We start from the raw sequence: 23914 nt of genomic DNA, 5'->3' as shown, positions 1-23914 counted from the left end.
AAAAAGAAAGGAGTATGCAGTCATGGAACTGTCACCCAGGGCCATTTCCATTTGCCAAGTACAAGATATCGAATCAATGTATTTTTGTGGCTGGGCACAGTGGCTCACACCTGTAATCCCAGCACTTTGGGAGGCTGAGGCTGGCAGATCATTTGAGACCAGGAGTTTGAGACCAGCCTGGCCAACAAGGAAAAACCCCATCTCTGCTAAAAACACAAAAGAGCCAGGCATGATGACATGCACCTGTAGTCCTAGCTACTTGGGAGGCTGAGGCAGGAGAACCACTTGAATCCAGGAGGTAGAAGGTGCAGTGAGCTGAGATCACGCCACTGTACTCCAGCCTGGGCAACAGAGTAAGACTTGGTCTCAAAAAAAAAAAAAAAGTATTTTTGTGATCTCTTCTTTCATTTGGATTTAGGTGAGCGACCTGTGAGAGTTTATGCTGATGGAATATTTGACTTATTTCACTCTGGTCATGCCCGAGCTCTGATGCAAGCAAAGAACCTTTTCCCTAATACGTACCTCATTGTGGGAGGTAAGAAAACATTTGATGACTTCAGGTGCAGTGCAGAAAAAGATGATAGTAGAGTCTGTATTTCTCTTCTGTCTTTATAATCTGAGTACACTGGCTCTTGCTTCCGTTTTTAAATGAAGGATGTAGTACAGCCTCTCTAAAACATGAAATATATGAGGTACCAGCAACCTAAACCTGGAGAGAGGAGCTTCAAGCTCATTGACTGTGACATCTGACATTTATCTCACTGTTTTTAGCTGAGTTTCTGCCAGTCACAGGAGCAACAATGACTTCTGTTGCCCAGTTAAAAAACATTTGCTTTAGATTTCACTTTATTATTTTGAACCAACTGGAATACAAAAGTCTGCCAAGGAAATGTCATGCGGTCCAGTCCAGTGTGAATAAAATAGGAAAACATGTGTAAGGACTTAATTGACACAGACATGCACAGCAGGTTGATTTCAGAGTCGAAGATCTTGGTCACCTGTTGTACCGTCTCTTCTCCAAAGTATGAACATACTATTTAGTGAGTGTTGCTCCTGAAGGTATACGCTGCATTAGGAAAAGCGTTGTTACCCAGGTTCAACTGCCTTTAGAAGACTTTTCTCCAGTTGGGGAAGATGGTTGCAGTCCTAAGCAGTGGGAGAAGATGGGAGAGGTCGGTGGCTGAGGAGTGGCTAAGCAAAGAGGACTCCGACCCACAGTTTATGATGTGGTGAACTCAGTTTGCAGCGATGAGCTCACACACAACTTCAAAGGCTTCACGGTGATGAATGAGAACGAGCGCTATGACGCAGTCCAGCACTGCCGTTACGTGGATGAGGTGGTGAGGAATGCGCCCTGGACCCTGACACCTGAGTTCCTGGCCGAACACCGGGTAAGAAACTGGACACATATTCCCATTCCTTGTTCCAGAATCCCCTCAACTCTCCAGACTGCCGGCATGCAGGCTGGTTTTCCACTAGCTCTGTTTTCCTTCTACCTCCTATGTCAGTTTCATAGGAGATGACAGTGGTATTACTGGTGACGATATCCGTTTCGTAGGAGATGACAGTGGCATTACTGGTGACGATGTCCGTTTCGTAGGAGATGACAGTGGCATTACTGGTGACGATGTCCGTTTCGTAGGAGATGACAGTGGCATTACTGGTGACGATGTCCGCTTCGTAGGAGATGACAGTGGCATTACTGGTGACGATGTCCGCTTCGTAGGAGATGACAGTGGCATTACTGGTGACGATGTCCGCTTCGTAGGAGATGACAGTGGCATTACTGGTGACGATGTCCGCTTTGTAGGAGATGACAGTGGCATTACTGGTGATGATGTCCGTTTCGTAGGAGATGACAGTGGCATTACTGGTGACAATAGTCATCCCTGTGACAATAGTCACCCCTGACGTTTATATGGGCTGGATGGTTTGCAAGCACTTTTCCATCCATTCTATTCCATTTTCTCCCCACAACAATGCTGTGGTGTGATTATCATTTCCACTTTACATATGAGTAGCGAGTCCTAGAGAAACCAAATAACCTGCTCCAAGTGACACCATCGGCAGAGCTGGGAGTTGAACTTGTCAGTTACGAGACTTTCCCCCCACACCACAGGCAGGTCTACCCTTAGAACGAGCCAGTCTCCTGAGAATATCCGTAGCCCCAGGCGAGCTCTGAAGAGGGTCACGTTATCAGGAAACAAGACAGATTAACAGACTTTTCTTGGCTTAAAAGTTTCATTTCAGGGCTTTGGTCTTAGGCTAGAAATTGGGTAGAATCAGAAACCAAGGATATTTCTCACTGTTTCTCAGGAAGTTATTATAAACCCCTTACCTCCTTTTAATTCTCCCACATTAAAGTAACAGATTTCAGCCAGGTGCAGTGGCTCATGCCTGAAATCCCAGCACTTTGGGAGACCAAAGTGGGAGGATTGCTTGAGCCCAGGAGTTCAAGACCAGCCTGGGCAACACACCGAGACCCTGTCTCTACTTTTTTAAAAAAGCCACAGGTTTCCTGCAAAAGGTGGGTATAAAAGATGAGAAGGATTGATTAGGCCAGGTTAGAGGTCTCCACGCCTGAGGAAACAGCAAGCATGTTGTCAGTTCTCTACAGGGGCGTGTGGAATGTTATAGGTAAATTGTTCAGTGAGGCAGAAAGAATAAAGGCAGCCAAAGGGCTTCTAAAGCAATACATGGGTAGGCCTGAAGAGGGGATATTTACTATAACTATTGAGAATTGGGACAGATCTTCTATAATTCTCTGACTTTCTACATCAACACTTAGCAGCCAGTGGCTCCAAAAGTGGTAAGCAAGCTTATTCTCAGCATCACAGCCCGCAGGCCCACACAGAAGTATGAGGTTAGAGGAATTTCTTTTCTTTTCTTTTGAGACGGAGTCTCGCTCTGTCACCCAGGCTGGAATGCTGTGGTGTGATCTCGGCTTATTGCAAGCTCCACCTCCCAGGTTCATGCCATTCTCCTGCCTCAGCCTCCCGAGTAGCTGGGACTACAGGTGCCTGCCACCACGCCCGGCTAAGCTTTTGTATTTTTAGTAGAGACGGGGTTTCACTGTGGTCTCGATCTCCTGACCTTGTGATCCACCCGCCTCAGCTTCCCAAAGTGCTGGGATTATAGGCGTGAGCCACCGCACCCGGGTGGTTAGAGGAATTTCTAACTCTGCTTTTCTCTTTGTTAACAGTATATACTCAACTGTGAGTTTTGCTTGTCCCATTCTTTTTTTTTTGAGATGGAGTCTCGCTCCGTTGCCCAGGTTGCAGTGCAGTGGCACGATCTCGACTCACTGCAACCTCCACCTCCCAGTTTCAAGCAATTCTCTTGCTTTAGCCTCCCAAGTAGCTGGGATTACAGGTGCCACCACCACGCCTGGCTAATTTTTTTGTATGTTTAGTAGAGACGGGGTTTCACCGTGTTAGCCAGGATGGTCTCGATCTCCAGACCTTGTGATCCGCCTGCCTCAGCCCCCCAAAGTGCTGGAATTACAGGCGTGAGCCACCGCGCCTGGCCTTCGGCCTCCTGTTCTTTACTTTGCTGCCTATGGATCCCTGACAAGTTGTTCATGAGTCATTGAGATGCTAGCTGAGGGTCTCTGACATAGTCCCAGTGAACATGCTTCACACTGCAGTGGTCTCTGGAGGTTGGTATAGTGATCTTAGTCATTATCAGCAAAAGGCTGGTGGCCCGTTCAGGAAGGAGTGAGTGAAGTTTAGCTTGTCTCTGAGCAGCATCATTGATCCCCAGTGTCATCTGTCTCTTCTTGCTCTTGCAAAGGATATTCCTAGTAGTAAAATGGCCGGGTGCGGTGGCTCACGCCTGTAATCCCAGCACTTTGGGAGGCCAAGGTGGGAGAATCACTTGAGGTCAGGAGTTCGTGACCAGCCTGGCCAACATGGTGAAACCCCGTCTCTACTAAAAATACAAAAAAATCAGCCGGGTGTGGTGACATGCACCTGTAGTCCCAGCTACTCAGGAGGCTGAGGCAGGAGAATCGCTTGAATGCAGGAGGCAGAGGTTGCAGTGAGCCAAGATCGTGCCATTGCACTCCAGCCTGGGTGACAGAGCGATACTCGGTCTCAAAAAAAAAAAAGTAGTAAAATGATAGATCCTGAGGATAAAATATCTTTTATGGCTTTGGGTTTGTATTTCTCAGGAGTGTAGATGTATCTATTCCAGTCATAGGGCTGGTGGTTGCTATTTTTATATTCCCTCTTTTCTCACGGACTGAGAGAAACCAGTAAGGAAAGAAGTAACCTCTTTCTCATACTTTTTTTTTTTTTTTTTGGAGACAGTCTCGCTCTGTCACCCAGGCTGGAGTGCAGTGGTGCAGTCTCAGCTCACTGTAGCCTCCACCTCCCGGGTTCAAGCAATTCTGCCTCAGCCTCCCAAGTAGCTGGGATTACAATCACCCGTCACCATGCCTGGCTTATTTTTTTGTATTTTTAGTAGAGACGGGGTTTCACTGTGTTAGCCAGGATGGTCTTAAACTCCTGACCTTGTGATCTGCCTGCCTCGGCCTCCCAAAGTGCTGGGATTACAGGCGTGAGCCACCGCGCCCGGCCTTTCTCATACTTTTAGAAACCCTTATTTGACCAAATCCTTCCAGACCCAGGACAGGGAGATTTCCTTCTTTCCTAGGCTCCACCCACTAACTGGTTCACCAGCAAACCCTCTGGCCCTATTGACCACAGCAAGATGACTGGTATACAGAGTGAGGGTAACAGTTCTAGTAGACTAGGAGAAATAGCTAGAAAAGCAGCTGGCTAACTTTCTATGTATACTCCATAAATCATTAGGTTGGGTGGTTTGTGAATAGACTGTAGCCTGACCTCTGCTTATTGTCCTTTTTCTGGGCCTGAGAACATCGACTGGGTCTTTCTGAGTGGCAGTTATCATGGGTTTTAATGATGTTTCCTTATTTTCAGATTGATTTTGTAGCCCATGATGATATCCCTTATTCATCTGCTGGAAGTGATGATGTTTATAAGCACATCAAGGAGGCAGGTGAGTGAGCTGATGAGCTTCCTCACTTGAGGGGATCTCAGGGCAGCTCTAGATGTTCAGCCGTGTTGCTACTTTACGGAGGAAAATGTGTACATTAGAAATTCAACATCCTCTTTCAGGCCACATTTTGGATAAAAGGTAAAGATGAGCATAGCATCCATCAATTCTTCATCATCAGTTCATGACATCCATCAATTCTTGGTCTAAACATCTACTTTTGATATCTCTTAATTTCAGGAAACGCTTTCTCATATTTTTCATAATATTAGGGCTATGTAACTCTTCTTTGCCTTACCTCTGGATTTTCATTCAGTCTTCCTTCTGTATATCAGTATCTCTCCGTTTCATTTAGTAATAACAGATTCTGCTTTTTGAGGAAAGGAAAGGAACGTTGCCTCTAGTTTCCATTTAGTCTTAATACCTGAGCTAACCAGAACCTCACAGTGTTTGTCTGTATGTGTTTCTGAGTCAGGCATGTTTGCTCCAACACAGAGGACAGAAGGTATCTCCACGTCAGACATCATCACCCGAATTGTGCGGGACTATGATGTGTATGCGAGGCGGAACCTGCAGAGGGGCTACACGGCAAAGGAGCTCAATGTCAGCTTCATCAACGTGAGTTCCAGCCGCACCGCAGACTTCCCTGACTGTGGGATACGTATTGCCTCTCACTCCATCTTAGCTGAACTGGCTTTGCAGCTGGCTCTAATGATCACTCCCAAAAGTTCAGTGAATGAATTACCACTATGTTAACTGTTCACAAAAAGAATGAAACAGACAGTTTCTGCCATTACGGTCTAGTACCAACACATTGGTATAAGGCCATACAGCCAACAAAATAAATAAGAAAGAGTAATTTAGATAGTACAGTATTTCTGTTAATAAATTGAAAACTGTGCCTCTTCAACTTCCTTTTTCTGTTTTGGTTGGATGGTCTTTTGGAAACCTGCTAACCCTCTCCCCGTGTGGGCAGTGAAACGCGACACACCACTTCCCCACACAGGCCTGAGTTTTAAATTTTGATTGATGAAAGCTTAAGTTTATCTTAGCTTACTATTGCCTTTTAGAAACTCTGTATATTTTACTGGGCTTGGTGGTTCATGCCTGTAATCCCAGTACTTTGGGAGGCTGAGGCGGGAGAACTGCTTGAGGCCAGGAGTTTGAGACCAGTCTGGAGGCGGCATAGCGAGACCCCATCTCTAAACAAACAGACAAACCAAAAAACTCATATATATATTTATGTTTGTAGTATATATATATATGTATGTAGTGTATATATATGTGTGTAGTGTATATTCATTCTTTTTGTAAACAGTTATATATATACTGCAGTGTATATACATATATATATACACACACTACATATATATGTAGTAGTTCTTTCTTTTTGAGACAGGGTCTTGCTTTGTTGCCCAGGCTGGAGTGCAGTGGCGTGTTCTCGGCTCACTGTGGCCTCTGTCTCCTGGGTTCAAGTGATTCTGGTGCCTTAGCCTCCTGAATAGCAGTGATTACAGGCTTGTGCCACCACGCCTGGCTAATTTTTGTATTTTTTTTTAGCAGAGATGGGGTTTCGCCATGTTTCCCAGGCTGGTCTTGAACTCCTGGCCTCAAGCGATCGGCCCCCCCTTGACCTCCCAAAGTGCTGGGATTACAGGCATGAGCTACTGTATCTATCCAACACTATACATTTTGTACGTAAATTAGACCTCAATAAAATTAATTTAAAAAGAAAGCTGCTAACTTCAATGTCTCCTACATAATCAGTTTACCATGCTCCCCCACCCGCTCCCATCTCTGTGAATTGTGCTATAAGAATGGATAAAATGATTACATCTAAATATGATTTATCTAGGCAGACAAACACTAGCTCTTGTTAATTTATTTACTATAGCTTTATTTTTTCCCATAACAATCAGGTGTTTAAAAATTCTAAACATATTCCCTTTCCTCTTTGTGATCCGGAAATTATGAGAGTACTTTTCTTTTTCTTTTTTTGAGACAGAGTAACACTCAGTCACCCAGGCCAGAGTACAGTGGCGCAATCTTGGCTTACTGCAGCCTTGACCTCCGGGCTCAAGTGATCCTCCCATCTCAGCCTCCTGAGTCGCTGGGACTATGGGCACAGGCCACCATACCCAGCTAATTTTTTATATTTTTATTTTTAGTAGAGATGAGGTCTTGCTATGTTGTCTAGGCTGCTTTCGAGTTCCTGGCCTCAAGCAGTCCTCCCACCTCGGCTTCCCAAAGTGCTGGGATTACAGGCATGAGCCACTGTGCCCGGCCAAGGATACTCTTCATTTGACTAAAGACTCCCCTCCCCTCCGCCACAGGGTTGGTACCGTTTTCCTTTTCTTTAGCAAAGTTGGTAGGGCCAACGAGTGTCAGCATTTCGCAGATGAGTCAACGGACCTTAAAACACGAAAGGAACAAAAGCAAAAACACAAGCCATTAAAATAATAGAGTCAGCCCGCGACAGAGGGAAGCGCAGTTCGATGAGCGCGTGAAGCGGAAGATCAGTGTTTTCTCTTTCGATCATCGTGATTCGTTTATTCTTGCAGTATTGTGCAGGGATCTTTTAGCTGCCTCTGTAGCTCCCTCTGGAATGATTTGGGTCATGCTGGGCATGTTTATGTTCCAAGTTTATGTTTTATCTTTAAAACTCTGACTTTATTTGGCTACCTGCCTGTGACTGGGTATAGCCTATATTTTTAGTTTATTCCCAAATGCCCACAATATTAGAATTACTACTTAGTGTGTGCATCCACAGCATATCTTATCTGTTATTATGCTAATGACGTGTGGGGTAGATGAACGCAAAGCAGAATTCTAGACTGAAAACAGTGTCAGTTGAGTGCTTGAGCCATGTTTTTTTGTTCTCTTATGGTAGAGAAGTTTGGCATGAGCATTATTTCTCAAAATAGTTATTTCTTTACCTAGGAGAAGAAATACCACTTGCAGGAGAGGGTTGACAAAGTAAAGAAGAAAGTGAAAGATGTGGAGGAGAAGTCCAAAGAATTTGTTCAGAAGGTGGAGGAAAAAAGCATTGACCTCATTCAGAAGTGGGAGGAGAAGTCCCGAGAATTCATTGGAAGTTTTCTGGAAATGTTTGGTCCGGAAGGAGCGCTGGTATGTTCTTTCCCACTGGACAGTGTAGGAGCGCCCATGTTGTGGGAAGAATTACAGAATCATGGAGCAGAAAGGGACGTCGACAATTAAGGAGTGATCTAGTCTAGTCCCCTTATCTGGGCAGCACTTTCAATTGTCCCCAGCAAGGTTTCTGAAATCTTTACAGAAAGAGGTTACACATTCTCCTAGATAATTTTGCCAGTTCTCTATCAGTCTTGAAATCTGGTGACAAGATAAGCAAAACGTCTTGCCCAGCTTTTATTTGTGGTATGATTTTAGATAGAAGGAAAGGAAAGAATAAAGAATAATAAAAAGAAAGCAGCCTCCACTACAAGTAGCTGCAGCATGAACCCCAGGTAAGGTGGGCATTCTGTCTTTGAGGAGTAGCAGTCTTTTCAACCAAATAAAAGATTGAGCAAATGAGTCCTAGGTTAGACATCAGGAAGGATCTGTCTGTGAAGGTGTTTGGAAAGATAAGAATAATCCTAGAACAGATTATTCGGGAAGAATGGGGAATTTCCCGGGTAATGATAGCAGGTGAGAACCCTTAAATCAATAGTACAGCATAGACTGCCTTAGTCCCAGATGCTTCAGTGATGATTCAGTAGGATCCACAGTATTGTTTCTAACTGTTCCTTTCGGTTTCTCCAGAAACACATGCTGAAGGAGGGGAAGGGCCGGATGCTGCAGGCCATCAGTCCGAAGCAGAGCCCCAGCAGCAGCCCTACTCACGAGCGCTCCCCCTCCCCCTCTTTTCGATGGCCCTTCTCTGGCAAGACTTCCCCACCTTGTTCCCCAGCAAATCTCTCCAGGCACAAGGCTGCAGCCTATGATATCAGTGAGGATGAAGAAGACTAATTTTTCCTCCCTCCTTTCCTCTCCTCTCCCTCTGTCCCATTACCTTCAAAGCTCTCTGTTGAATTCCAGACTGTGACCCCCACACTAAACCTAAGGACAGCTGCAAAGGAAAGACAGCTGGGGCAAGAGGACCTGGGACTGGGGGACCCAAACGGCCCGTCCTCCAAGTGACATCCCTCGCCCACATGAAGGAGGGGCTGCACCTCAGAAGCCTGCTCTGCACCCGTTTGCCCTCCCCGAGGGCTTTGTTCCACTGTTTATGTCCGCGTGATCTCAACAGGGAAATCGTCATTTGTATTAAGTTTTTTTAAATTAATCTTTCGAATGTAGAACTAATTGTTTGCCCGAGGAGTGGGCAGAAGAAGGAGGTAGTGTAATACGCAGAGGCCTTTTCTTCCCAGTACACTACAGCATTTGCCTTCCGTTCTGAAGCAAAGTGGCTTGCCAAGTCCTTCACGAAATGAGCCGTGCTGATGTGTAATTTGTGGAGAAATATCTTAATTTTGATTTCCTTAAGGAAGAGCTAAAAGCCAAGTTACAGTCACAAATCCCCTCAACGTACTGCTGTCACCAGTGTCACTGTGGTGTAGGACGGAGATCTGAGCCTCACTTGTCTCACTCCCTGAGGAGTTTCTTACTGGACCCAGTGGGGTCCATGAAGACCCTGACGGGGATGGAAGCAGACCGGGGGCATCAGCTGCAGTGTGTCTGCTGTGTTCATCTTCTCAGAAAGTTCTGTGACCCGCTTCTCTGGGAGCTTTTGTGAGTCTCCTTCCTGCCATCTACCTTCAGAGGAAGGAACACTTTGAGGGTCACGAGGATGAGGAGAGGAGCGGGACAATACTCAATCCCATGCTAAGGCAGTTGAGATTCGTTTCCTACTGGGAGGAGTGCCTGGCCCTGCTACTCCTATTTGAATGTTATTAATATTATCTAGCCTTTTACAAAGGATACTTTGTAAATGTCTGCCGTTGGAACTTGATGTCAATCCCTTTTGGTCATAGCCATATTGAATAGAGAGATTTGCACAGAATGTAGAAGCAAAAGCATAGGAAACACCTTCCTCTCTGAAGCAACAGCCTCGTCATCCTGACCTCTGTCCCTCTTAAGAACGTTCTTCACTGGAACCAGAGCTCCACAGAGTCTTTCTCTTCCTTGGAGAGCCGAGGCCGGCAGGGACCTCCCTCCGCCGCCCCTCCAGCAAGCCACAGAGCATGCCCTCACGGGACAAGATGTGGTAGGTTTTCTCCTTTTCTCCCCACTTCTCACACACGCCTGGTGGTTGTGGTGCCATCTCCGTGTTAGCTTGCCTGGGGGGATTCAACACTTGAATTTCCAATCGAAGGATGCTAATGCCTAACACCTGCGCTCACGCCTAACACCTGCCCTCACGCCTAACACCTGCGCTCACGCCTAACACCTGCCCTCACGCCTAACACCTGCCCTCACGCCTAACACCTGCCCTCACGCCTAACACCACCTGCCCTCACGCCTAACACCTGCCCTCACGCCTAACACCTGCGCTCACGCCTAACACCTGCCCTCACGCCTAACACCTGCACTCACGCCTAACACCTGCTGTTGAGCATGATCTAACTTTCAAAGCCCTGGCCTCCTGTCTCCTTAGCTACTTAGCTACATGGCCTATCAGACCATTAGCCATCGGTAATCCTACGGCTAGATTCAGGGGAAAATGGCTTCTGTCCAGGCCCCACCCCCTGTCACTCACAAATACCCCTTGTGGGGGTGGAGTTTTAGTGTTTTCAGCTAAGAAAACCACATTTTCTCTTTTCTTGCCTCTCCGCTAGGACTGTGAGCATCTCATAGTCCACCCCCTAAACACTTTCTGGTAACACCTGTTCTTCCGCCTGAGGGTCAGAGGCTGGAATCGTTGCCTGCACAGCAGGACTACCTAGGTTCTTAAAACTTGGATCACCCAGGCCAGGCGCGGTGGCTCACGCCTGTCATCCCAGCAGTTTGGGAGGCTGAGGCCGGTGGATCACTTGAGGCCAAGAGTTTGAGACCAGCCTGACCAACATGGTGAAACCCTGTCTCTACTAAAAATACAAAAATTAGCCAGGCATGGTAGTGCGCACCTGTAATCCCAGCTACTTGGAAGGCTGAGGCAGGAGAATCCCTTGAACGGAGGCGGAGGTTGCAGTGAGCCAAGATGTTGCCACTGCACTCCAGCCTGTGTAACGGAGCGAGACTCTGTCTTTAAAGCAGAACAAAACAAAACCACACACACAGAAATAAAAAGAAATAATTAAAAAAATAAAAAATAAAAATACTTGGATCAGCCAGAAAGTTAGAGCGTCACAGAGGCGAGGGAGAATGAAGCCTCTTGTTATCCTGATCGCCTATGAAAATGACATTTCTAACTCTTCTCTTGACGCGCAGTTCTTACTGTCAAAACTGGTCATACAAGCTTTGGCCTGGAGTCCTGTCTTTGAAACAGTTGAAGTTAGTGTTTCCCCGTGTTACCCAGCGTTACATAGTCTCATCTTTGAACTTACCTGCGCCAGCGTTCGCTCTCTGGGAATTCTGCCTGCTTCTGTCTGACTTATCCTCCCTGGTGTGGAAAGGCAGTGAAGTCTCTGCCGAAGCCCGTCTACTTGGTTCCTCCAAGTGCACATGACGCAAGTGTATTTGGATAGACAGGGAGATGCCCAGAACGTGGTTTTCCTCCCTCCCCGTTGGAGCCACAGCTCCTAGATATATAGTCGGGGTCCCCGATGTTTGAGCCCTCTTCCTCTGCTCTCAGTGGGCTGCTTTGGCATGCCCTGTGCTTGGAACGGGACCTGCGGGCTGACAGACCTCTGAGACTGCTAGGGCCAGCAAACATACATGTGCTTGGGAAACTCCCTTTCCCCTTTTGGTGAGTTTCTACCACCTCAGTCTAATTGTTTTTTCTGAAAGCTATTTGTCTGACTGAAAGCTGAAGTCTTGTATGGTGTGGCATATTGGATACTTTGGGGTAAATGTGGTCTTAGGTGCCGGACAAGCGTGGGTAGACGGAGGAAGGTGTTGGAATGTTGCATCGTTTGGTCATCTGTGCCTAGTTAAATGCGGTGAGAGGTGTGCACACCACAGCAACGCCTGTGGTCTAAATCTTCAGGTATTAATGTTTGAGGCTCTGGAGCTGTCTCCCTGATCCCCGTACAAGAAAGCAGCCAACATGGATGGGCCAAGTGTGGCCAAGATGACGGAGCCAGAAATGCTGGCCTTAGAGTAGAGCCTCTGTATGTGAGACGTAAGAAGGCCAGAGCCCTGCAACCAGAGCTGAGGAGGTGCCAGCGCAGCCACTGCCTTCGGGGGGGCTGGACAGAAAGCTTGCTCTTTTCTTGTGCTAGGCTCAGAAGCACTGAAGAATGGAGGTTGAAACTTTAGCGGACTAGAAAGGGATCATTTGTGCTGTTGCAGCTATTGCTGATAGCTAGAGCCAAAGACCATTATTTTGCTGAGGCTTGGGTGAGAAAGGGATGTGAGGAGGTTGAAAATCCTGACGAAGACAAAAAACATGAGGGAGGCTGAGAAAACTTTTGACACTTTCTGATCGCTGGTAACTCCTTAGGCTGCACCTGAGTGATGGTGATTCTTTTGGAGGCTGCACAGCTGGTCAGACCGTCTCTAGCTGTTCTTTCCACAGTGGTTCACAGGGTGTCGCTCTCCCTTCCTGGATTATCCTGACTGGGGGTGGCTATTTTCAAGAGCTCTTTGCCTTTTTAGTCCTGTTCCAGATCACTTACCCGAAATCCTTCCAAATCAATTATATTTTGCTGCTTTTCTTTAATTCCCTAAAAGCCTTAGCTTCTAGATTTTCTGTCAGCACACCGTCTCACCAGAAGTTGAACCAATACAGGTAGAAAAAGAAAGTCCCCCATTAACATCGGGTTAATGGTAGAGCCAATGTTTTTAACTGATGGTATTTTTTTAAACTTACCAATATAAGTATTTTTAAAGGTTCTATTTTTCAAAGTCATAACAACGCTTGTTCTTGTTTTCTCTCATAGAATAGACTGCCATGGGATAAAGAGTGGTCCCTAGCTTCGATTTTTCCAAGTAAATAAGTAGAACATGTTCTTGGGATTATACCATTAAATGTTAATTTTCTTGAAGAAGAAAGATTGTTGTCTGCCAGGAGTTTATGTTAGCACTCGGATTGAGGCAGAAAACAGAAGCACCAAGTTTAACACTGGGATGGCACGGGTTGTGTTCCTGGAGGTTTGAAGTGGGCCTTCCTGCCTTTTGAGGGGAAAACTGACTGTTTTGAACGTATCCTGGATTAGTTGGGTTGTTTTGTATTGAGGATCCCTAGAAGACAAGAGAGTCTTGGAAAGGGCTGCTGGCTTCGTCGTGAACGTTCGTCCCATCACCAGTGTGAGTCCGCGGGGACGTTTTCCTCAAGTGGGGTTCAGTCTCTAATTTTCCTGTCTGTTATTAGTTTGTTCTGAGTTATTTTGGATTTTGTTCTTTAGCCAAATAAAGGCAATATGGTTTTACCTCATGTTCCGTGTCCTGTGGTTTTTTTTTTTTTTTGTTCTTGTTGTTTTTAGAGATGGAGTTTCACTCTTATTGCCCAGGCTGGAGTGCAGTGGTGTGATCTCAGCTCACTGCAACCTTTGCCTCCCGGGTTCAAGTGATTCTCCTGCCTCAGCCTCCCGAGTAGCTGGGATTACAGACATGCGCCACCACGCCCGGCTAATTTTGTGTCTTTAGTAGAGATGGGGTTTCTCCATGTTGAATTCCTACCTATTTGTCTAAGCAAGCGTAGACAAATTTAAGGTTTGTTAACATATGTGTTACAGGTGAAATTGTGTCCCCCAGAACGCTATGTTGAAGTCTTGCCCCCAAGTACTTGTGACCTTATTTAAGAGCAGTTTGTTTCACATGTAATTGGTGACCCACCCGCCTCGGCCTCCCAAAGTGCTGGGAATACAGGTGTGAGCCACTGCGCCTGGCCATATGCTGTGTTTTGATCTGTGTGGTGCGTTTTATGGATTTGGGACTTTTACTTGGACTCTCGGTGCCTTTGCTTCCACACGCTGATTCTCTCCTCAGAAATCAAGCTCCATGACCACAGCATCAGGAAATTCCTTTTGTAGCTTGTCACCGAAGACTTAAAAGCCATTGTCCCACAAAGCGAGGCTGACCCAGACCCCAGGGCCCCGTGGGGTTGGTGCTCTAGTAGCACATCTGTCAGGGAAAGGTCACCTTCCATCTGTTCTCCAGAGGCTCCTGGCTTCTTCAAGACTTTGGGCTGGTACTATTTTGCCTCACCAAGTTCTCCTTTTCTTATACCAGACACAATACTATATACTCTTCTTTTCATCTGCTTTAGGAAAGCTCAGTAAGCTTTCTTTTATTTTTTTTTTCCAGAGACAGGGTCTGGCTGTATCACCCAGGCTGGAGTGTACGGCACAACCGTCGCTCACTGCAGCCTCAACCTCCTGGGCTCAAGCGATCCTCCCGCCTCAGGCTCCCAGAGTGCTGGGATAGCAGACATGAGCTGCCACACCCAGCCAGCAGTATACCACCTTGAAGGGCTAATAGTGACATGGACAGAGGCAGTGTGCCCAGTGACACATTTTCAGACGCCATCTTGTTTATTACAAAACTGAAAACGCCTTCCCCAGGCAAGACACAATTTTACCTTACACATTGTTCACCTTCATCTGTGGAGTCAAATGTAATCTGCCAGCTTGTGTGGACAAGCGGAATGCTTCCCGTTTGGTCAAGGTTGAGGGACAGTACAGAAATCTTATATTCTAATGAGTACAGTATCCTTCCACCATCCAAGCCATCCACCTTAGGCTTGGAGGTTCAAGTCCGGGTCCAGAGAAGAGAAAGTTTCGTACCCAACCTTGTAGTCTTTCCTTCGGTAGTACATTCGTGTCAGCACGGTCATTAGGAAGGTCTCCAGGATGAGGAGGTGGCAATTCATCACTGCAGTGTGGGGTGAAATACAAGGTAGGTTATGCTGAGTCACAGAGGTGGTATTTTACTAGCAGCCCTGGCAGAGGAGTTGAGCAACACTTTCTCCAGCTGATCCCTAAACTAGGACTTAGGGATACAAAATTATCATAAATAACATCGGGTTAATGGTAGAGCCAGAACCAGAACTGGGCTGTCTGCTGCTGTGCTGTGAGGCTAGCACTGAAGTCCATTTCTTCTGTGTGTTCCATCAACATGGGCTTCTGTGTTTTAACCACACCCATTCCTCTCCTGGGAGCTGAGGACTGAACCTGTGGCTTCCTGGGTTGGCCCTCAGGGCTGGCCTCAAGCTGTGGGGTTTCCCTTCTCCTGTGTGATCAGAGAGGCCATCCTTCCCTCAAAGCCATCGTTGGCATTCCCCGGAGATCCCTTCTGAACACTGAGCAGAAGTCAGGCCGGCCTAATGTCTGTTCTGAGGCCCTTTCTTTCCTGACTCTCCCCGTCTCATCCATCCCACGATGGGATAGGAGCCTTCACGTGCTCACCTTGAGACCTGGTTTTAGAGGAAAAGGGAGGCGAACAAGCAATCTGCCCGCCGTTGGCCAAGACTGAGAAGATGGCGGGCTGTAGGGCAGTCAGGATGAGGAGAACCTGCGGAACATAAGAGAGAGGCAAGGGTGGGCTAGGCCTGCTCTCACGGCACAGCGCGCAGCCAGCCCACTGCTGGGCCTGGCCCTTCCAGGGGCAGATTCTACCCACCACCAGATCTGTGCAGTCACAGAGGGTTGAGGCTGTCACTTCATTAAAAATCTGTGGGATTTTCATCTTCAGGCAAATGACATTCTCATTTTCTACCCAATATTTTATTGGAGTTTCTGACCAGATACAAGAACTCATTTTTAATTTCCTTTCTCAGGCTTGGCTACCAGTGAGCACTTACTGGATAAAAAGATGGGTGATTAGAGAAGTCATTCCATCTAGCTCATGTGCCTGAGGTCCCTGCTCTAGAATAATGGACAATTCACCATGAAAATGCCCTTTGAAAACTCTGCCATGCCAGGGACTGCGGGGAGAGGGCGGTGGGGAACGTGTTTAATGGGTGCCAGGTTTCCGCTGGGAAATGTCAGTTCTGGAGATGGATGGTGGTAATGGTAGTGCAACAATGTGAACGTACTTAATGCCACAGAACCTTACACTTCAAAATCATTAACAGGGCCAATTTTATCAAGATTTCACCACAATAAAGAAAGAAGGCGAAAGATGAGAAGAAGCAGAAGATCACTGTCCAGGGGCCCTGGAAGCACGGTTTATCTTAGTATTGCCCTCCCTGAGTACGCTGTGTGGGAGCCTCAGCTTCTTCGAGGCTGGCGTGGCTCGCCCAGGCTGCCCCACATTAACCATGGGCAGGCTCGGCCATCACAGGGCTTTTATCTTTTGGCCTGGTCTCAAGCACATCTGGGACCCAGAACCTTTCTGCCCCTTCAATCCCTGACTCGTTCTGGGGACTTCTCTCTCTGTTCCCATAGCGTCTGCCATTCTACCTACTATGTGCCTGGAAGTTCACATTTGGGAGGCATCTGCATAGATCAAATGAGAATGTGTGTGAATTCACTCTGTTAACTGTAGGGCAGTCATTATGCCTTGGGCGTAGAAGACCAGCGAGGAGACAGGATGGAGAGAGAAGGAGAACAAGGCTGGGTTAGAAGCCATTGCATTTGGTGGAAAAGTCAGCTTTGGGGTTAGAGAATGCAGCGCGTAGAAGGCGGGCAGACATGCCTTTGAGAGAATTTTCAGAAGCGGTGTGGAGACGAAGGCCAGGGTAAGGAGAAGACGGACGTGTGCAGGAGTCAGACATGCCCGGGTGTCAATTCGAGCCCCGCCCCTTATGTGCCTTTGAGCAAGAACACCTCTGGGTCTGTTTCTTCCTCTGTAAAATGGGAATAATAACGACTCCCAGGGTTGTGAAAACGTAAGTGTGATGTGAAAGTGCCTCGCAGGTGGCGTGGGTAGTTCCCGTGGCTGTGCTAGTGCTGCTGCTGGTGCTGATGGATTATAGGATTTTAGGAAGTCATAGGTAGAAAAGGAAAGGAAGAAGCAAGCGTAGACAAATTTAAGGTTTGTTAACATACGTGTTACAGGTGAAATTGTGTCCCCCAGAACGCTGTGTTGAAGTCTTGCCCCCAAGTACTTGTGACCTTATTTAAGAACAGTTTGGGCCGGGCGCGGTGGCTCAAGCCTGTAATCCCAGCACTTTGGGAGGCCGAGGCGGGCGGATCACGAGGTCAGGAGATCGAGACCATCCTGGCTAACACGGTGAAACCCCGTCTCTACTAAAAAAAAATACAAAAAACTAGCCGGGCGAGGTGGCGGCGCCTGTAGTCCCAGCTACTCCGGAGGCTGAGGCAGGAGAATGGCGTAAACCCAGGAGTGGAGCTTGCAGTGAGCTGAGAGCCGGCCACTGCACTCCAGCCTGGGCAACAGAGCGAGACTCCGTCTCAAAAAAAAAAAAAAGAACAGTTTGTTTCACATGTAATTGGTTAAGGTGAGGTCGTAATGGAATAGGGTGGGCCCTTAATCCAATTTGACTGGTGTCCTAAAAATAGACGATACGGGCGGGTGCAGTGGCTCACGCCTGTAATCCCAACACTTTGGGAAGCCAAGGCAGGTGGGTCACCTGGGGTCAGGAGTGTGAGACCAGCCTGGCCAACATAGTGAAACCCTGTCTCTACTAAAAATACAAAATTCGCTGGGTGTGGTGGTGCATGCCTGTAATCCCAGCTCCTCGGGACGCTGAGGCAGCAGAATTGCCTAACCCAAGATCCCACCACTGCACTCCAGCCTGGGCAACAGAGCAAGATTCCGGATTCCGTTTCCAAAAAAAAAGAAGACACACAGAAACACATGGGGAGAATGTCATGAGACAATGGAGGCAAAAACTGGAGCGACACAAATGCTGGTCAAGGGTCGCCCAGGACTCTGCTGGGAACCACCGGAGACAGGAGAGGCTGGAGACCCCCGCAGGGCTCAAAGGGAGCACGGCCCTGCGGGCTCCTTGACTGTGGGCTTCGTGTGCCTGCAGCACATGAGACAAGACGTGTCTGTTGTTTCAAGCCATCTGGTTTGTGGTATTTTGTCATGGCAGCCCTGGGAAACAATTCCAGCCCAGAAAGACAAAAAGCGGGAAGCACAGGAAGCATTTTCCAAATCTCTTGGGAGATCTGAGACTTATGAACAAAATGCCCGGGCCCACTTTTAGCCTCTGTTGGTCTCACCTCCTAACCCCAACCATGTGTAGGTCTGTTATGAAACGTCTTTTCTGCCCCAGGGCGTAGTTACCTGGAACAGAGCAAATTTGGCTCCCATGCTCTGCTCACCCAGGTGGAGCCTGGCTTGCCGGGAAAGGATGCCCAGGCTCCAGAGAGCCAGCAGCGTGGACACGCCGAGGAAAGTGTTGATCCACAGAGCTGTGCTCGTCTCAGAAATCTGGTGGCAACAGAAAGTAGTCAGTGAGGCAGGCAAGCTTTCTCTCCCTCTCTCTTTCTTTTTAAGAGACGGTGTCACTGTCACCGAGCTGATTGCAGTGGTGCAATCACAGCTCACTGCAGCGTCACACTCCTGGCTCCAGTGGTCCACTAGCCTCAGGCTCCTGAGTAGCTGGGACTACAGGTGCACACCACCGTTCCCAGCTAACTTTTGTTTTGTTTTTTTAAATAATAGAGATGGGCCAGGCGTGGTGGCTCACGCCTATAATCCCAGCACTTTGGGAGGCAGAGGCGGGCGGATCACCTGAGGCCAGGAGATCGAGGTCAGCCTGACTAACACGGTGAAACCCCATCTCTACTAAAAATACAAAATTAGCCGGGCATGGTGGCGCATGCCTGTAATCCTAGCTACTTGGAAGGCTGAGGCAGGAGAATTGCTTGAACCCAGGAGGTGGAGGTTGCAGTGAGCTGGGATCGTGCTATTGCACTCCAGCCTGGGCAATGGAAGAGAAACTCTGTCTCAAAAAAGAAAAGAGAGAGAGAGAGGGGATCTCACTATGTTGCCCAAGCTGTTTTCAAACTCCTGGCTTCAAGTGATCCTCCCGCCTCAGCCTCCCAAAGTGCAGGGATTACAGGTATGAACCACCATGCCCAGTCTAATTTTAGAAAAAGGGTCTCGCTATATTGCCCAGGCTGGTCTTGAACTCTCACTCTTGAGCAGTCCTCCCACCTCGGCCTCGTGAGCCATTGGGATTATAGGCATGTGTCACGGCACCCGGTGCTTCCTTCGATCTCTCCTCTCCCATGGCAGGAAAGGTAATGAGCAAAGCCCCAGAGCCTGGGCCTATTGCAGTTCTTTCCTCTCCCTGGCAGAGTCCCTGAGCCTCTGTGTTCCCACAGCCACCCTTTTCTGGGGCCCTCTGTCAAGGGGTGTTGGCTCTGGCTATTCCTTTTAGAACACAAAGGTATTAGAGGAGTCTTGGGCTGTGCTGCCCCTTACTCCCGGCTTACGTCTGCTGGGTCATAGATGTCGTCGGGGATGAGAAACAGGCCCACCAGGCTCAGCGTTATCTTCAGGAAGGCGTATTGGAAAGGACCCAGCATCAGCAGCTGAAGCTTCTTCCTGCGTGGGGAAGAGGGTTAGGAACACAGGCCACAAACCAGCTGTCCCAGGAAGACCCCCCGCTCCTCACTGCGCTCCTGCGCTGAGGCTTGGCTGCCACCATAAACACCAACCAGGTTAAGTGGGTGGAGATGGAGGAAAAAACCAGAATGTTGAGAGTGCTGGGAACCCTCTTAGTCTCCCGCTCACCTCCAGACCAGAATGCTGTCTTTGGAGCGAGGTCTGGGAGTGTGACCTCAACCTCATTCACCAAAGTGGGCAGAAGGGGCAAGCAAGTGAATGGCCCCAAGTCCAGTTTTCTCTGTGTGGCTAAGGCTTGCAGGGGGCAGTTAAGTTCAGTGATGAGAGTTTAGGAGCTCTCTTTCCTCTGCTCCCGTCCCCTGAGGTGGGTGCCCCTGAGTCCTGGCTGTGGGATGCCCACCCTTCCATCACTGGCTTTGGCCCATTCACGCCTAATTCCCAGAGCCTTGAAGAGGGCTGGGGGCCAGAAGAGGCTCCTGGGAAGGGGCCAGAAGAGGCTCCCCAGCTCCTGGAGGAGGCACCTTGGCCCTGCCTCACCTGGTGAGCAGCAGCCGCGGACAGCAGGGGCAGCAGCAGCAGCAGGGGCCTGTGTGGACCATCATCGGGGTGTCCCTCAGCGTCCTCAGCACGGCCTCCTTCCCCCCAAAGCCTTCCACCATGACCAGCATCAGCAGGTAAAAGCACACGGCATAAAACCTGGGGTGGGGAGAGAAGGGGGCCTCCGAGGTGAGGGCACGCTGCAGGGACGCCCCTTTGCTGCCAGAGGGAAAGACGGCAGGGACAGGGGGGCTTACCGAGGGGAAGAGGTGGGGCTGGGCATTCTGGGTGTGCTCCCCGAGAGGAGCGCGGGAGAGGAGACAGGACAGGACGGGGAGAAGGGGAGTTGCAGACTGTGGGAACAAAGGGCTGGCTGAGGAACGTGCCAGATGTGAACGCGAGGCATTCCCTGAGCAGAACCAGGAGCGCAAGATCCCCAAACTAGCAGAGTCTGGGAAGGGCCAGACTCGTGGTCAGCTGGGATCAAGGACACGGACTCTGGAGTCCTGGTGAGCGCGGGAGCAGAGGGGCCCTCGGCGGGGGAGTGAGGCAGGGCACTCACGCGGCGATGGCCATTTCCACCAGAAACAGGGAACGAGGGATCCAGAGACCAAAGCAGCAGAGCACAGCCACCACCTGTTCAGAAGGGGCAGGAGCAGGTGAGGCGGGAGGGAGACCGCTGAGGCTCCTGAAACCTTTTGTGGCAAGGGCACAGAAGGCAAAGCCTATACGTTTGAGGCAGCGTTCCTTAAACATTGCCAGCCGGAAGAAGAACTAATTAAATCAAGCAAACCAAGGACCTGTGTAACGGCTGGGGGAGGGCGTTTCCAAAACCTTGACATAAGGATGGAGCTGAGTGTGACCCTGTGGAATGAGACTCCCCACACAGGAACCACGGCCTGCCCCTACAGGAAGGAAGCTCTTTTAATAGCAATACTGTGGCAGGGAGCAGTGAGTGAGGCCGCTGGTGGGCTGAGCAGGTCTCCAGCTGTCTACGCAGCCCTTCGAATTCAAACACTGCATCCCACAGCCTTCCAGGCAGAGGATCCTTACTGCAAGGGGAGATCAGATTGCAAACCTCCGCCCTCAGCGGGTAGTGGCAGGAAACTCTTTGCTGAAGTGACTTGCTGAGTTTAGAGGAATTCTCACATGGGTCTCCGCCTTCTTTTCAGTTCCCCCTGCAGGGCAGCCCCAGGGCCTCACCGTGGGTGCCGAGCTATTCCAGAGCAGAGTCCGCCTCTTGATGGGGCAACGGGTGTTCTTGTACAGGTAGATGGCATCCTCCAGGAAGATGGCAATGGAGCCCAGCACCAGCAAGGTCATGATGCTGATGAGGGCAAGTTCCACAGGGCCCAGGGCTAGAGGAGGAGAAGGCAGAGAGCTGACGACCGGGACCGAGCGGGAGAAGGTGTGCGCTTGTTCCCTCGGATCGAAGTGGCCTTACTGGATCTAGGCTCCTACCCGTGCACAGGAATGATGATTTTTTAGACTTTTTTTTTTTTTAGATAGAGACTTGCTGGGTCACCCAGGCTGGGGTGCAGTGGTGCAAAATCGGCTCGCTGCAACCTCCGCCTCCCGGGTTTAAGCAATTCTCCTGCCTCAGCTGCCAAGTAGCTGGGGTTACAGATGCCCACCACTACACCCGGCTAATTTTTGTATTTTTAGTAGAGATGGTTTTCTCCATGTTGGCCAGGATGGTCCCGAACTCCTGACCTCAAGTGATCCACTTGCCTTGGCCCCACAAAGTGCTGGGATTACAGGCCTGAGCCCCCGTGCCTGACCCCAATTCACTTTTCTATCTCCAGTGCCAGGTGTTACACTAGCAAATGTAGATCAATTAACATAATTGAAGCAGAATGTAATTTATGGGACATTCCGGAGCTGTTTAAGTTGATTTCACCATAATTATATGGTGAAACCAAGATATCAGGAGGTACTTTTTTGTGGGGAGGACAGGGTCTCACTCTGCCGCCCAGGTTGGAGGGCAGTGGTGCGATCATAGCTCACTGCAACCTTGACCTTCCAGGTTCAAACCATCCTCCAACCTCAGCCTCCCAAGTAGCCTGGGACTACAGGCGTTCACCACCACCACGGCTGGCTAATTTTTATGATTTTCTGTAGAGACGGGGTCTCACTACGTTGCCCAGACTGGTCTCAAACTCCTGGGCTTAAGCAGTCCTCCCACCTGGGCCTCCCAAAGTGCTGGGATTACAGGTGTGAGCCACTGCACTAGACCAGGGGGAACTTCAACAAAAGAGAAATGGATATAAATAAAAACCCCAAGGACACCTGACCCAAGCTGGCCTCATGCTTGGTCTTACATGAAATATAGTCCATTGGTTCTCAAACTTTCATGGATATTACAATCATTTTGGGAGTTGTTCAAAAGCAGCTAGCTGGCTAGGCGCGGTGGCTCACACCTGTAATCCCAGCACTTTGGGAAGCCGAGGCGGGTGGATCACGAGATCAGGAGATTGAGACCATCCTGGCTAACACGGTGAAACCCCGTCTCTACTAAAAATACAAAAAATTAGCTGGGCGTGGTGGTGGGCGCCTGTAGTCCCAGCTACTCGGGAGGCTGAGGCAGGAGAATGGTGTGAACCCGGGAGGCGGAGCTTGCAGTGAGCCGAGATCGCGCCACCGCACTCCAGCCTGGGCGACAGAGCGAGACTTTGTCTCAAAAAAAAAAAAAAAAAGCTAGCTGCCCAGGCCTTACCTTCAGACGTGTGTGTCAACAGATCTGAAATGGGCCCAATATCTGCATTTTTAACAAGCTCACCTGATAGTGGTCAGAGGATGGCCAACACTTTGACAAATACTGATAGACCTCATCTGGCCTCACCGTTGCTAACAGAAAAAATGAATGTAGTCGCAATATGTGTTTCCGAACAAACGTGATTCATTAATGCAGCCGTTCGTTTTAAAGAAAGGGTTCTAGGTCCTTAGTGACCCTGTGGTCATTTAGTGTCTTTTCTAGTTACTGGACCTCCTTTGCACGTCCTCCCTGGCTAGATAAGAGGAAGAAAGGCAGAAAACTGCCAGATGCCAGCCATTGTCCTGTTGCCTTGCGGGGCGAGCATGAGGAAGGGATTGGCTAGTCTGCTCTGTGTTTTGGTGAGGGCAGCTCAGTGGGAGCAATATGACTGCTGAAACAAAAACAGGGAGAAAGGTAGCCACGGGACAGACCTGAGCTGTTGTCTCTGTCAGTCGCACCTGGTGGCACCACAGGACCAACCAGGACTATGGGTGAATCTGTCAAAAAATACGCGGCTCCTCGGCCAGGCGTGGTGCTCACACCTGTAGTCCCAGCACTTCGGGAAGCTGAGGTGGGCAGATCACTTGAGGCCAGGAGTCCAAGACCAGCCTGGCCAACACAGCAAAACCCCACCTCTACTAAAAACACAGAAATTAGCCGGATGTGGTGGCGCCTGCCTGTGGTCCCAGCTACTCCGGGAGAGGTGGAGGCTGCAGTGAGCCAAGATCACACCACTGCCCTCCAGCCTGGGTGACAGAGCAAGACCCTGTCTCAAACAAACAAACAAAAAACAAGAAGAGGAAAATGTCTATAATACTGAAAAAAGTTAGCAATGCTTATGTTTGGGTGATGGGACTACGGATGATCTGTGTCTTCTTTTCTATCTTCTTACTTTTTTCTATCTTTTCTGAGTATTCTTTTTTTTTTTTTAATTAAACAACTTAAATTTATTTTCTCACAGTTTTGGAGGCGAGAAGTTCAAGATCAAGGTGTCAGCAGGTTTGATTTCTCCTGAGGCCTCTCTCCTCCACTTGCAGACAACTCCCCTCCCCTCCC

General features: G+C 48.9%; 2 protein-coding genes across 2 annotated transcripts in view; one reads left to right on the top strand and one right to left on the bottom strand.

The window, feature by feature from the left end:
* PCYT1A (phosphate cytidylyltransferase 1, choline, alpha) overlaps positions 1 to 9964 on the top strand; it is a 48385-nt gene extending 38421 nt beyond the window's left edge. Inside the window, exons 3-8 of the mRNA XM_011961251.1 lie at positions 419 to 535; positions 1240 to 1391; positions 4944 to 5022; positions 5495 to 5637; positions 7960 to 8148; positions 8800 to 9964. Coding sequence (XP_011816641.1) covers positions 419 to 535; positions 1240 to 1391; positions 4944 to 5022; positions 5495 to 5637; positions 7960 to 8148; positions 8800 to 9006 — 887 coding nt within the window. The 3' untranslated portion in view covers positions 9007 to 9964. The remainder of the gene's footprint in view (positions 1 to 418; positions 536 to 1239; positions 1392 to 4943; positions 5023 to 5494; positions 5638 to 7959; positions 8149 to 8799) is intronic.
* Positions 9965 to 14588: 4624 nt separating this feature from the next.
* SLC51A (solute carrier family 51, alpha subunit) overlaps positions 14589 to 23914 on the bottom strand; it is a 17659-nt gene continuing 8333 nt past the window's right edge. The window contains exons 3-9 of the mRNA XM_011961165.1: positions 21307 to 21461; positions 20666 to 20739; positions 20104 to 20262; positions 19434 to 19545; positions 18277 to 18423; positions 15486 to 15591; positions 14589 to 14952 (exon numbers count right to left, since the gene is read on the bottom strand). Coding sequence (XP_011816555.1) covers positions 14816 to 14952; positions 15486 to 15591; positions 18277 to 18423; positions 19434 to 19545; positions 20104 to 20262; positions 20666 to 20739; positions 21307 to 21461 — 890 coding nt within the window. The 3' untranslated portion in view covers positions 14589 to 14815. The remainder of the gene's footprint in view (positions 14953 to 15485; positions 15592 to 18276; positions 18424 to 19433; positions 19546 to 20103; positions 20263 to 20665; positions 20740 to 21306; positions 21462 to 23914) is intronic.

The sequence above is a fragment of the Colobus angolensis genome, unplaced genomic scaffold (assembly GCF_000951035.1).
Source record: "Colobus angolensis palliatus isolate OR3802 unplaced genomic scaffold, Cang.pa_1.0 Scaffold54, whole genome shotgun sequence".
Taxonomy (NCBI): Eukaryota; Metazoa; Chordata; class Mammalia; order Primates; family Cercopithecidae; genus Colobus; species Colobus angolensis.
Note: the sequence above shows the minus strand (reverse complement) of the source record. Positions and strands in the feature narration are given on the sequence as shown.